Source organism: Dermacentor silvarum, chromosome 11, assembly GCF_013339745.2.
Source record: "Dermacentor silvarum isolate Dsil-2018 chromosome 11, BIME_Dsil_1.4, whole genome shotgun sequence".
Classification (NCBI taxonomy): domain Eukaryota; kingdom Metazoa; phylum Arthropoda; class Arachnida; order Ixodida; family Ixodidae; genus Dermacentor; species Dermacentor silvarum.
In genome coordinates this window covers 21,773,757-21,788,068 of record NC_051164.1, presented here as the reverse complement: position 1 = coordinate 21,788,068, position 14,312 = coordinate 21,773,757, and the positions used below count along the sequence as shown (strand labels likewise).

Here is a 14,312-nt window from a genome sequence, read left to right as displayed (position 1 = left end):
TTGCTCTCGATGAAAGTATCTCTTCAATGAGAATATTTAGCCACCAGTTATTTGTCACTGAGTAATGGCGTAGAAACAAGGCCAGAAGCCAGGACGGTAAGGGTTGTAAAGACGTTAGCGAATAGCTCGCATGCAGGACAGCGCTAAGAAGCTCAGCATTGAAATCCACGATCACAGAGACTTCGCGGAGAAAGATTTAATTTAATCAAACTTGCAGGGCCGGTAAATGCACGCTGACCTGCCTCAGCGGCACACTGGCTGTGTCTTTCTACTGCTGAAAGCGAGGTTGTCGGTTCGATTCTCGACCTTGGCGACGACATTCCGACAAGGGCGCGATGGAAGAACGACCGTGTACCCTTGTTTAGGTACACCTTAAAGAACACCAGGGGTTCAAACCTAATTGAAAGCCTCTCCTCCTATGGCGACCCCCATAGCCCGCAGTGGAGCTCTGCGATGCTGTAGCCGAGAATTTAAGTTTGAATGCACTGCGACGTGGCTGTGAAGTCCAGTGTGCCCTCGTTCACCGTACGTATTTATTTCTTGTTCTCACGATGCAGCAGCAGGCGCCTGCGACGAGACCAGCTTGGCGGCCAGCCTGCGGGAGTGCGACGCCAAGTTTGGCCCAGCCAGCGCACACGACATCGAGCTCAAGGCGAAGACGGTCTGCTCGTAAGTGCAACCAACTCAAAAGGAGTTTCATTGAACGGACCTGAAGCACAGCCTGACTACTGTAATCGTTGCAATTGCCACGAGAATAATACACACTGCAGCATCTTTTTTTTTTGTCTTGAAGCAGGCCTTTCTTCAGGACAGCGCTCATAACAGGGCTAATGGTTGATTATACCGGATGTCTTTTTTAAACATAGGCAGAATTTTTAGACTGCAAATCAAAATGCACAATTGAACAACTAGCAAGGTTTACTAATGAACGCTCTAATTACATTAGCGCACATATCTCACTGCACAATTTAACAAGCTTTAAAAATGGCACAGGTCACGCGATAAGCGCTGTCAAACTTGCAGTATAACTGAAATGTTGTTCCACTTACTTTTCTAACAAAACGCCTTCTTATGCATTGAATCTCTAAGGTTACTGGAACGCCACAGAATTTCGTCACAAATCTTCGGTAATGTGTATCTCGAAATCGATGTCATCCTCAGAATTCATTCAAAGTGGACATCGCTTTCGAAGTCAACGGCTACAAATTAAATGCCTTAGGCGCAGAAGCATCCGACACAGGACAAGAGAGCCACATGAAACACAAACACACACATGACGCGAATTTTCAACAACCAGTTTATTTGTGGGATCAAAGCACACCTATCATCATCATCACCATTTATTGTACCCTTAATTGCCCTTCTCAGGGCATTACATAAACGGGAGACGAGGAATAACGAAAAAGACATGACACAAAATGAATGCAGTAATTAACAGAATGGCAGCCGTTCTTCAAACAAATAAGTACGAGGCAAGAATAACAAAGCACAAAATTTATTTACAATTTACAAATTTATTTAATATTTACAAATTTAGTAATAGAAGCAGTGGGAAATTAAAGCAAACAGAAACTGCCAATACATAAAGGAGGAGCAGCAAAAGAGGGAACCCAGAGAAATATGCATAACAGAAACAATGATTACCAGTAATTAACATATTGACAGTCAACCAGACAATGAAATACAAAAGTTGCACAATAAAGAAATAAATTACAATCATTTTTACCCGACACTTTACGCATCTATAACAGCAGCACCAAAACTAAAATAGAGAATGTGCAAGACATTAATGAAACACTGCTTTACATAAATGATCAAACAAAAAGTGCTGTCGCCAGCTCACCGTCGCACACTCGCACATATAGCATACGGTACGCGGCGACTATTTTATCGCTTGTGGACTTTATACGGAACCTCACGGCGACGCCGACAGCAGGAATGCGCCTGGAGTGCCCATAAAACTGCTATCCCAATAATATTCTGAGCATCTCCAAGCGACGGCCAACAACATTACATTGGTTTTGTCCACTAACGTGGCATTTGCATAGTTTTTAAAGGTATGGTTAAAGGTACGTGGGACAACCTGTATATCAAAGAATTGCTCTATGGCGTGAATGTTATTCACAAGATAGACCCCATGCATGGCGTGATATCCTTGTCAGCATGCACCGAACACGTGTCCTGTTACGCCCCCAGTGAATGGTATATGACTCCATGCTTTAATCCCGCAATTAAACTTGTAGTTGAAAGTTAGCGCCATGTGCGCGTGCGTTCTGTGTCGGTCTTTCCTGCTGTGTTGGGTGCACTATGCCTAATGCATTTAGGATGACTTCACAAGCGCAACGTGCAACGTTTGTCAGCGGCTACAATTAGCAAATTCCAATATGTGCCTAAAGATATTAGTTTAAAAGATAAGTAGCAATACTTCGTTAATTAGTGAAATATTAATTTTGGATTTCTTGTGCAAGTAATGTCCACCTCGAGCGTAATCGAGCTAGATGCGTTTGTGCTACATACCTCGAGTGATTTTTAAAAATTATTTTAAAGATGCATTCAGGGACAAGAATGGAAACGATGTGGACGCTGGGAATACACTTCGTGACATGTTCTACTTCACCACTGACACTAATAAATCGGTCAATCGATCAAAATTGACAGTCACTTATGTATTCTTATGTGATTTGAATGACTTGTCTAATACATATATTGGTTACGTCCATGATACGTGACGTCATACATTGTCACGTGTCATTGGCAACTCTGCCTTAATGCACTTTGGTCTAATTTGTACCAACCTTAATCCACATTAATGCAGTTTAATCCACTTTAATTCACCTCGCTCTAATTTGTACGAAACGTAATCCACCTTAATCCACATTGCTCTAATTTGTACAAACCTTAATCCACCTTTGTATAATTTGTAGCAATCTTAATTCACCTTAATCCATTTTAAACCACATTAATTCACCTTGTTCTAATTTATACCAACATTGATCCACCTTAATCCACCTTCCTCTAATTTGTACCAACCTTAATCCGCCTTAATCAACGCAAATCATTATTTTGGGGAGCACTAGCTGAGGACAACGTCGGCTTTACTGCCCTCATGGGACACATAATGCTTTCTCATTAGTAAATACCAGAGGGCTGTTCATGTGCGTGACGCGCAATCAACCGTGTATAGTGTATTGTATGACAGAGCAAGTGCGTAATGCAGCGACATGTCACAAAAAGTGCACAAGCGTAACATATTTACACGTGCACCTATTTATCCTTTTCTCGGAACTGCATTACATCGGCTAACAGCATTACATCGCTCATCGCAAGATGCGCCTGCATGATTTGGAACTTACTCGAATGTTATCGTTGAGTCTATCTGTTGTGTATGTTTTCACCGAACCTCGGGTAATCAGATTGTATGCGCGGCACGAATTGTGTAGTGCTTTTTGAAAGGCACGCGGGCACAAGCGTTTAGCTTGGAACCATCGATGAGTCATGTATAAAAGCCGACCTATGGAAATGCTGAATTATTTTGGGATTAAAAATATACTGCAGTGCGCGCTCAAGGGCACTGCGCCTACTTGCGTCCTGAAGATGGCTTTCACGCAATCTTTATTACGTAATTTCTCTACAGAGTAAACGTCTCGTTTGTAATTATCCTGAAATATAGCTTAATGGTAGAAACGAGGGGCTAAATTAGGCTAAGCATTAGTGTCATTAGTACGAGTTTTTACCTTCAGGAAGGTTACTGGTAAAAAACCACAAGAATGAAGCTAGGCAAATGCATGCAAATACTGCGCATCATCCACATTGTGACTTCGCCGCCATATTGGGAGCTCACGACGTGACACTTACGCCACATTTTCTTGTGGTATCGTTACTACACAACTGTGCCTTAAACCTTACAATCGAACAATCTCGTTGTTGATGGAAAGTCGACGAAAGGCCGGCAGTGAAAGCCTGCTCAAAACTAAGTATTTTCGGTTAAAAGGGCCCCTCACCAGGTCTAGCGATCTTGAGCTGACATGCGTCGTGCATACAATGCGCGCTAACGATCGTGTCTGCTACGTATTGCATGCCTACGGGCCGCCGAAAGAACTTAAATTTCGAACCAAACGCCGTTCGGCCCTTCTCCTCGCGGGTGCCGCGCAAGTGCGCCTACGTAGTACATGACAGTACTGTGACACCACTCTTAATGACACGTGACTTCGAGAAATATTCAAGGCAAGATCAGTTATTTGTTTAATCTGCTGCTTCTATAGCCGAATTGCAGTCTAGAGGAATAATAAAGCATACAAACCGAATATCTGCGTGTTTTTGTCTTACTTCGTGCCGTAGCAAGAGAGATGTACAGCCTCCCGCATTTTTAGATATATCGCGCAAGAACACTGTAATGTCGTCGTACGTCGTCCTGAAGGGAACATCGCATTAGACGACTCTTGCACAGGAGAGTGCTTAGTGCACTTGAGAGCACCTCTGCCTGTCTCGCTGATTATGTCCGCTTAAAGGCGCTAAAATGACGCGTGATGGACGCTCCCGCGATATAGCTAAAAATGCGGGAGGCTGTACTTCCGTTTCGTGTGCTTGTTCCAATGTCGTGCAGTCGCGCGCGAAGTGAACGAAACTATGTTATACCTTGTTTCAGCACCGCGATCATGCTCTTCTTCTTTCTGGGGTTTTACGTGCCAAAACCAGTTCTGATTATGAGGCACGCCGTAGTGGAGGGCTCCGGATTAATTTTGACCACCTGGGGTTCTTTAACGTGCACTACAACGCAAGCACACGGGCGTTTTTGCATTTCGCCTCCATCGAAATGCGGTCGCTGCGGCCGGGATTCGATCCCGCGATCTCGTGCTCAGCAGCGCAACGCCTTAGCTGACTGAGCCACCGCGGCGGGTGCGATCATGCTCTTTCATCATCTTCCGCCTGCCTCAGTGATCGTGAATGTGACTTTGACTTAAGCCGCTAATCAGATGGTCTCGTGCGGACCGCTCAAAATCGTCCGCTGCTCGAAACGAGACAAACGGAGCAGCTTGCGCGTGAGACCGTCACCGGTAGTGCACGACTCAGCAAAAACGCGTGAAGGAGAAAAAGAAGTATAAGGCGGGGCCGGTAAGGTATTCGTCATGTGATCCTGCGGCTCCGGTATTTAAAAAAAATGATGGGGTTTTACGTGCCATAACCACGATCTGATTATGAGGCACGCCGTAGTGGGGGACTACGGAATAATCTGGACCACCTGGGATTCTTTAACGTGCACCTAAATCTAAGTACAATGGTGTGTTTTCGCATTTCGCCCCCATTCGAAATGCGGCCGCCGTGGCCAGGATTCGATCCCGCGACCTCGTACTTAGCAGCCGGCTCCGGTATGGGAGAACGCAGTCAACGAATTTCACTTGCGGAGTCTAGACGAGGCAAGTGGAGAGCGTGTCTATGTTGGCGGTGACGCTCGCCTCCTGAAAACATGGGCTCGCGGCACTTCAAATGTTTCTATTTCTGCTATTAACTAATTTGAAAAATTCTTACGGTAGAACACTCTTTAGAGGGCATGAAAAACTTCAAGCGTACAACCAAAATCTGCTGTGTGGCCTGTTGAGGGGTCCATTTAAGATCGTTTATTTAAACCACGCTCAAGGCTGCTATTTTTCTGGCAAGCATGTAGTGGCACAATATTTTACAACCTAAATACGGGACTTTTCGAAACCAGCCGCAACGTTAGGGTTATTTGTATTCTGATTACCTCTTTAAAAGCGACGTATTTAGTAAACCAATTGAATTGCCTCTTACGAGTAATCCTCGACCATTGAGATGTGTGCGATGAACTTGTTTCAGTAATATAAATACCCCCTCAAAGGCATTAAGTTGCTCATATGTTCCTGCTTTAAGCAAAAGAATCATTCTACTGTGTGGAGAAAATCTGTCTGTACCTCCATATCACCGGACAGAAATGGCGATATTACGCGCGGTGCCACAAGCGATTCACATTTTATCATCACGCGGTGGATAATAAATAAACGGCATACTGATTTTTCAGTGCCATGTTTTTCAGGGCAGTCGGCGAATACAAGGCGTGCCTGCTGAAACTGACGCGAGTTAGTGGATGCGGAGACGCTCCGCCACTCGCCAGACGACTGCAACGAATGGATAAGTTCGTGCAAGAGCAACTGCCCTGCGTTGCGCATGCCAACGGTAAGTGCCTCTACCATAGTCGAAAGACACGGGTTTTGAACTGCGCCAAGAAAGAAATTGAGCAGATACCATCAAAAATTATTGTAATTGTGCGTGATTAGCCCGAACGAACGAATGAGAGCTCACGACGCCCATCGCCCCTCCCATAACTCGAGAGAGAGCTTGCGCCACAGTAGCGCCCTCTCGCATTGTGCGAGAGCTCGCGCGACAGTAGTCCCTCCCCCCCCCCCCCCCCCCCCACCCCTTCTCCCCAACATGCACCCATTGGCGCCTTTGTATCGAAAGTCTGACGCCCGACCACCGCAAGCTCGAACTTCCACAATTCCCGAACTTCTCAACAAAACGTCGTTTTGGTTTTATGCATTGAAGTACAAAACTGGAATGCCTGTGCATTTCTCCGCAAAGTTCGGGAATTAGTATCTCGAGACTGGTGTCATCCTGAGAATTCGTTCCAAGTGGATCCGCCTTGCGAACTCCACAGATAGAGTTTGCAAATTGCAATATAGGCCATAAGGTAATCAGTTTAAAACTGCATTAGTACATTTTTGATAATTAGTCGATTATGCATTTCACTTCATTGCGCAAGTAATGTCTGCCTCTTCGAGTAGACCAGCTCGTGAACTAGAATTCTGCTATCGCCGCCGGGAAACATTAAACATTTTCGAAAGTGTTCGCTGACACACCCGGTATATAAGAAGCAACAAAGGGCCCAGTACTGATCCTTGAGGCGCACCTGAACCAGCTAACGCCGAAGGGGATCAGACATCGTTAGCAAATACAAACTGAACACGAGACGTAAGGAAAGCGCGTATTCAGATAATTATGGCAGCATCAATATTAAGCACGCTTAGTTTATGTAATAGTAGCGAATGGCTTACCTTGTCAAATGCTTTAGCAATGTCTAGAAATATGCAGTGAGTTACAAAACCAATGTCTAAATATGCATGCAAGTCGTTAGTGAATGATAGGAGCTGGGTGTCACACGCAAAATGTTTGTGGAAACCGTGCTGTGTGGGAGTGAAAAAATTGTTGCCCTCCATAAAATGAACTAGATGTGTGAAGATAACGTGTTCCATTACTTTGCAGGGTACGGATGTTAGTCCCGGCCGTACGGATGTTAGCACCGGCCTGTAGTTGGGATTATGAGTTTCCGTGAATTTGTGGATCGGAATTACTTTGCTTGTCTTCCAGTCTGTGGAAAGGGTTCCAGAATTATACGATTGCGAAAAAATAAAATTTCGCATTACGGAGTATCGTAATCGTCGGTGAACTTTTTTGCTTTGATATTATTCTTTACTGCGTGTGCCTTTGTTTTTCGCTTTCGTGTTCTGTTCGCAGAACCGGGACTAAGCTTTTTAGGAGGGAGCATTGACACGCGTGTAAATTATTAATCTTTTCGGTGAACGTTTCTCACGATACAATCTGTGTTACGATGCTATCGTTCAATGCAAGACGCGCCTTTCGGTATTGGAAGTTTCTCGCATGTTATCGCTGGTTCCATCCGTTGTCTGTTGTCGCCGAACCTTGTGTAATCAGATTGTATGCGCGACACAACTTGTGCAGTACTTTCTGGAAGGAACGCGGGCACCAGTGATCCAGAACTATCGACGATGTCGTGTACAAAAGTCGACGCGCTCGTCACACATATCACGTTTCGGTGATCAACGAGTGTGCATGGTCGCTATCACTGGGCTGAGTGTTTCTGGTTTTGCTGGGCACAGGTTCGCCCAATAAGCGGTTAGTTTTGTGACTTGCTTTCTTCCATTGTGGTTGTTCACCGTTACTAAAACGTGACAATTAATATGGACAAAAAATTCACCGACGATTACGATACTCCCTAATGCGAAATTTGAGCCCAGCGGTATACGTGTTTTCATTTTGTGGTATATTGAGGCAAAGAATTTGAGAGAGACATGTAACAGAGTCGGCGATCTACGGGTCAAGCGCGTCGGCTTTTATACATGACTCGTCGAAGGTTCCAGTGCAATCGTTGCATGCTGCCGCGTGGCTTCCAGAAAGTACTACACAATTCGCGTGGCGCATACAATCAGATTACAAAACAATCGCAAACCATGACAGTCGAACCAAGCGCGAACGGGACCAAACCAAGCAAACCAAACAAGCGCGAGCGAGAGTTGACGCGAGCAGATGATAGTACTAAACGAGTGGTCCGGCTGAGAACAGATTCTCGCCCCTCCTCTTGCGCTCTAAATAAGCGGCCCAGCACCACTGGGATGCCGAATGAATTTCTGAGAGGATGTGCAGTGTGGGTTTGAAAGTACTTGACAATGGTTTTGCGTTCTTGGATGACGAGTGGTTACATTCCGAAGGCTTCGAAGAAAGCTAATGTCACACGGGTACAGAAAATGTCAGCGGTAATGACCATAAGAACTTCCACCCAATTTTGTTTACAAGTACTTGCTATAAGCTTCTTGAGCAAATGGTTTCTCAAGATCTTTGGACATGCCTTGGTAATTACGATATAATATTTTCCCACCAACTTTGATTTCGAAGAAGTCTACCTACGATTACCCAGCTCACTGAACTCGTTCACGATCTCTCTTACACAATCCGCGGTCAGAAAGACATGATTTGTATATTTCGTGAAAGTGCTTGACAAGGTGTCTCATCCAAAGTGATTGTTGAAAAATTGGCCATCTTTAAGAAGCCCAACGCAAAACAGCAGGTACTCCTATGGTCTGCGCAATCGCATATATATATATATATATATATATATATATATATATATATATATATATGTGTGTGTGTGTGTGTGTGTGTGTGTGTGCATCTCACGCAATGTGGGAATCGATGTAAGCAACGCTCTCTATGATGTTTGCTTTGATTAGCGCTAATGGGGTGATGTTGACGGCGAATGTTTCATTTATTCAGCGTTTAGTCCAATACGAGAGTTGTGAGTTGACGCTAAACGTTACCTTGTGTGCACAACTGCTGTTGGTCTGCGTAGTACACCGAACACGTAGGGAGACGTGTTAGCTTCGGGCGTTGTTGTGCGCTATTCATAATCCCTCAGAGGGTTGAGCATTATCATTGCCTCACATGGCAAATCGGATCGTTCCAGAAGTGTTACACTTTAGTTGAATTATGGGGTTGTACGTGCCAAAACCACAATCGGATTATGTTTTCTGTAAACGTTGAAATACTAGCGTTTTTGTACTTAGCTTCCGTCGACCTGCGGCTGCTACGGTAGGGATTGAACCCGTGACCTCGAGCAATTTCATTGCGGTCAAGTTGCCGTGGCAAGCACAGAAGTGTTGATTTGACGTGCAACCGAATGCGTAATGTCACCTAGACACTTCAGTGCTTTAATGTGGCTTTGCGTCTGCACGCTCTGCGTCAGTTTCGGCTTGACAAATTTGCATGGTGTTTATTTTTCAGATTTAGGAGAAGCGTATCGTACCTTCAGTTTGCCCCCAACTTCTGTTTACTGGCCTTCTCACGCCATCTTTTCCCCCTCCCGTCCTCTCCCCCTGTCTGGGAACTACGAGAGTGGCAAGGCTGTTATTAACTCGTTTCGCGACTGTGTTAGTTCTACCCATTCTTTGCCTCCCCCCCCCCCCCCTCTCTCTACCATTATAGCTACCTTCCCTCTAGACTTTAAAGTTAGCAGAAAGGTAAGCGCTGTAGTTTCTGCAATGCTTTTGAGGGGGTTCACGGATAATTACAACTTTCAAGAGGCCACGGTGTTAGAAACATCATTTAGGTTCTGGCACTCACTGCCGCCCGCCGCGGCGGAGAGCGCTTACAGATAGTGTCTGCTGTAGCAACGGCCCATCGGCCCTCAGCCGCAGTGCCCTCCACAGAGATGCGGCCGGCGCATGTGCTGCAGCCACGGTATATTTGTAGCACATGCGTCAGCCGCAGCTGCGTGAGGGGCGCTGCGGCTCAGGGGCCGATGGAGCCGGCCCATAACCTAGGAAACCTCGGCCATTGCATGCTGGTGTCTCAACGAACGCTCGTCCTGCCGGCGCGTCCGCTGGTTTTGCGCCGAACAATGTCTGGTCGCGCCGTTGGGCGGACTGTCAACACCATTATATTTCTTACTCGCAAGAGGCTAATGTGGCAACACCCAGGGAGCTCCAGAACTGCGAACTAACAAACACTGGCATGGCGCTCTTTGGCCATACTTGGCTCTTGCGCCACTAAACCACACACATTCATTCATTCATTCATTCATTCATTCATTCATTCATTCATTCATTCATTCATTCATTCATTCATTCATTAATTAATTCATTCATTCATTCAGGGAGCTCCAGAGGGCATGGTGCACGTGAAAGGGCATGGTGCACATGCCACACGATGGAAAGGTCCAAACGAGTTTCTCGCACTCTGACCCACCCCCCGACACAAACTCATCATCAGCCTATATTTATGTCCACTGCAGGACGAAGGCCTCTCCCTGCGATCTCCAATTACCACTGTCTTGCGCAAGCTGATTCCAACTTGCGCCTGCGAATTTCCCAAGTTCAGAATCCCTCCACCTAGTTTTCTGCCGTCCTCGACTGCGCTTCCCTTCTCTTGGTATCCATTCATTAACCAAAATGGTCCACTGGTTATCCATCCTACGGGTTACATGGCCTGCCCAGCTCCACTTTTTCGCGCTTAATGTCAACTAGAATATCGGCTATCCCTGTTTGTTCTCTGATCCACACTGCTCTCTTTCTGTCTGTTAACGTTAGGCCTAACATTTTTCGTTCATCGTTCTTTGTGGGCTCCCTTAACTTCTTCTCGAGCTTCTTTGTTAACCTACAAGTTTCTGTCCATATGTTCTCACCGGTAGAATGTAATGATTGTACACCTTTCTTTTCAACGACAGTGGAGCTCCCAGTCAGGAATTGGCAATGGCTGCTGTAAGGACTCCAGCCCAATTTTATCGTTATGTAAATACCGTTCTCATGATCAGGGTCCCGTGTGAGTAATTGACCTAGATAAACGCACTCTTTTACAGACTCTAGAGGCTGACTGACGATCCTGAATTCTTGTTCCCTTGCCAGGCTATTGAACATTATCTTTGTCTTCTGCATATTAATCTTCATCCCCACGCTTGCACTTTCTCGGTTAAGGTCCTCAATCAATTGCTGTAATTCGTCCCCATTGTTGCTGAATAGGACAATGTCATCTGCAAACCGAAAGTTGCTGAGATATTCGCCGTTGATTTTCACTTCTAAGCTTTCCCAGTCTAAGAGCTTGAATACTTCTTCTAAGCATGCAGTGAATAGCATAACAGAGATTATGTCTCCTTGCCTAACCCCTTTCTTGATAGGTAACTTTCTACTTTTCTTGTGGAGAACCAAGGTTGCTGTGCAATCCTTGTACATATTTGTCAATATGTTCACGTATGCATCCTGTACTTCATGGTTTCGTAGTGCCTCCATAACTGCTGGTATCTCTACTGAATGAAATGCTTTTTCATAATCTAGGAAAGCCATATAGAGAGGTTGATTTTACTCCGCAGATTTCTCTATTACCTGGTTGATGACATGGATATGATTTATCATAGAATATCCCTTCCTAAGGCCATCCTGTTCTCTTGGTTGGCTGAAGTCAAGTGTTGCCCTGATTCTATTTGTAATTACCGTGTTGAATATTTTATACAATACTGAAAGCAAGGTAATGGGTCTATAATTCTTCAATTCTTTAACAACTCCCTTCTTATGGATGAGTATAATGTTGGCGTTCTTCCAGCTTTCTGGTACACTTGAAGTCGTGAGGCATTACGTATAAAGGGCCTCAAGCTTTTCAAGTATGATATCTCCTCCATCCTTATTAAATCAACTGTTATTTCCATCTTCTCCAGCAGCTTTTCCCCTGGTCATGTCTTTCAAGGCCGTTCTAAGTTCATCGCTAGTTATTGAAGGGGCCTCTGTATCCTGTTCATCACTACTTCAATTGAAAAAAGCTTGGCTGCTCTGGGAACTGTACAGCTCAGCATAGAATTCTTCCGCTGCTTTTACTGTCATCGAAATTGCTGATGATATTACGCTGCTTATCTTTCAGTACGTACATTTTGCCTTGCCCTATTCCTAGTTTTCTTCTCACTGATTTCATGCTGCGTGCATATTTTACTGCTTCCTCAATCTTTTCCACGTTATAATTTCGGATATCCCTTACTATCTTCTGGTTCTCAGTTTCGACAGTTAAGCGAATTCTATCTGATCTCTCGAGTTTGACACTTTCATGTTTTGTTGTTTCTTTATTAGGTCATTTGTTACTTGGAGAGCATACCTACTGGTTGCCTTGGTGCCTTACCTCCCACTTCAATTGCTGCTTCTGCGATCAACCTAGTTACGGTTTCATTCATTACCTCCATGTTGTCTTTATCTTCCTGTTCTAAAGCTGCATATTTCTTTGCGAGCGCTAGCCTGAATTGGTCTGTTTTTACCCTTACTGCGTCTAGGTTGGCCTGTCTCTTCATGACTAACTTTATTCTTTCTCTCTTCAAATTGAGCGAAATCCTAGAGCTCACTAGCCTATGGTTACTTTACTTTACCCTACCTAACACTTCTACATCCTGCACTATGCTGGGATCAGCAGAGAGTATGAAATCTATTTCATTCCTTGTTTTTCCATTAGGGCTTTTCCAGGCCCACTTCCTGCTGCTTCGCTTCCTGAAGAAGGTATTCATTATTCGGAGCTTATTCCTTTCCGCGCCTTCTACCAACATTTCTCCTCTAGTGTTCCTTCAATCGATGCCGTAGTTGCCAATTGCTTGCTCGCCAGCCTGCTTTTTCCCCACTTTTGCATTGATGTCGCCCATGACTACAGTATACTGAGTTTGCACCTTTCTAATTGTAAATTCAAGATCTTCATAAAGCTGTTCTATTTCCTCATCATCGTGACTAGAGGTTGGGGCGTAGGCTTGTACAACCTTCATTCTATACCTCCCATTCAGCTTTAATACGACGACTGCTACACTATCATTAATGCTGTAGAATTCATCAATGTTTCCCGCTATGTCCTTATGGACTAGAAATCCTACTCCGAATTCTCTCCTATCTGGAATACCTCTGTAGCAGAGGACGTGGCCGTTGGTCAGCGCTGTATAAGCCTCTCCAGTTCTTCTCACCTCATTAAGGCCAATAATATGCAAGGCAATACCTGATAATTCTTCAAATAGCCCTGCTAAGCTAGCCTCACTCGATAGGGTGCGCGTGTTGGACGTTGCCAGGTTCAGCTTGGGGTGTCTGTCCGGACCCAGAGATTCTTAGCACCCTCTGCCGCGTCGCAGGTCTGACCGCCGCTATGGTCAGGTCGCCAATGCGGCGGAGGATTCTGCGCATTAATTTCGTGATACGTTGTTTCGTTGCAGTGTCCTCACAACTCGTAATGGAGGCACCTCTGGCGAATCGAGACGCATGTGCGAAACATGAAGTGTGGAATAAGCAGTTCCTGTGCGCCAGAAGCTTCCACGCCGAAGTGGAGGAGTTACAAGAGCACAGAGGCGATCAGTCAAACGAAATTTGCAGGTACGCATTAGCATGCCGATTAGACAGCGTTTAGACTTTTACCGTAACGGTCACTTTAACCAGCTCTGACGTTTTGAACACACTTCATAAGCACAAGCACTTTGTGCAGGATGCCTGGACAATTCTATATGTGGAAAACACGGCAGCGCTACGCGCCGCGGTCAAGCGACAATAAAGAGTTTTAGCGCATCCGGTAATCCAGTTCACGCAAGCGCGTTTGCGTAATACCGGACGGCCGGACGTTGATGGCGATATCTTGTCACGCATCCAACGACAATGCCTCATAGAGTCGAGTTTGTGTTCCATGTATGTTCTTGTCTAAAAAAAAAACATTTTTGAAAAGGGATCATGTTCACGATCACGCCGTTGTCAAAAAATTACTCCAGCAGCGAAGTAAATTCGACTTGGTTACTGCAGTAGTCGCGGTGTTTGGCTGAGCTCCACACCACCAGATGGTGCCACCACTTCGGCCGCTCACGTTTACGTCTTCGCTCACGCGGTAATCTGCCCGATTCGCCTGCGTTAATAGGAAAGTCTCCAATGAAAAAAAAATAAGTAAACTAAAAAAGAAAGAAAGAAGCTAGAGCGCATGAACGAAGAGACACGAAGAAGATGACATAAACGGGCACTTTG

The 14,312-nt window shown here is 45.1% G+C and overlaps 1 protein-coding gene across 9 annotated transcripts in view; it reads left to right on the top strand.

Annotated features, from left to right (window-relative positions):
* Positions 1-14,312, top strand: part of LOC119434118 (uncharacterized) — a 210,484-nt gene that overhangs the window by 96,191 nt on the left and 99,981 nt on the right. For 6 of the 9 annotated variants that reach the window (XM_049658194.1, XM_037701437.2, XM_049658187.1 and 3 more), the window contains exon 5: positions 13,523-13,679. In XM_049658194.1, coding sequence (XP_049514151.1) covers positions 13,523-13,679 — 157 coding nt within the window. Of the gene's footprint in view, positions 1-557; positions 670-6,049; positions 6,190-13,522; positions 13,680-14,312 lie in introns of all 9 variants that reach the window. The other 3 variants (XM_049658195.1, XM_049658188.1, XM_049658191.1) reach the window with 3 other exon arrangements.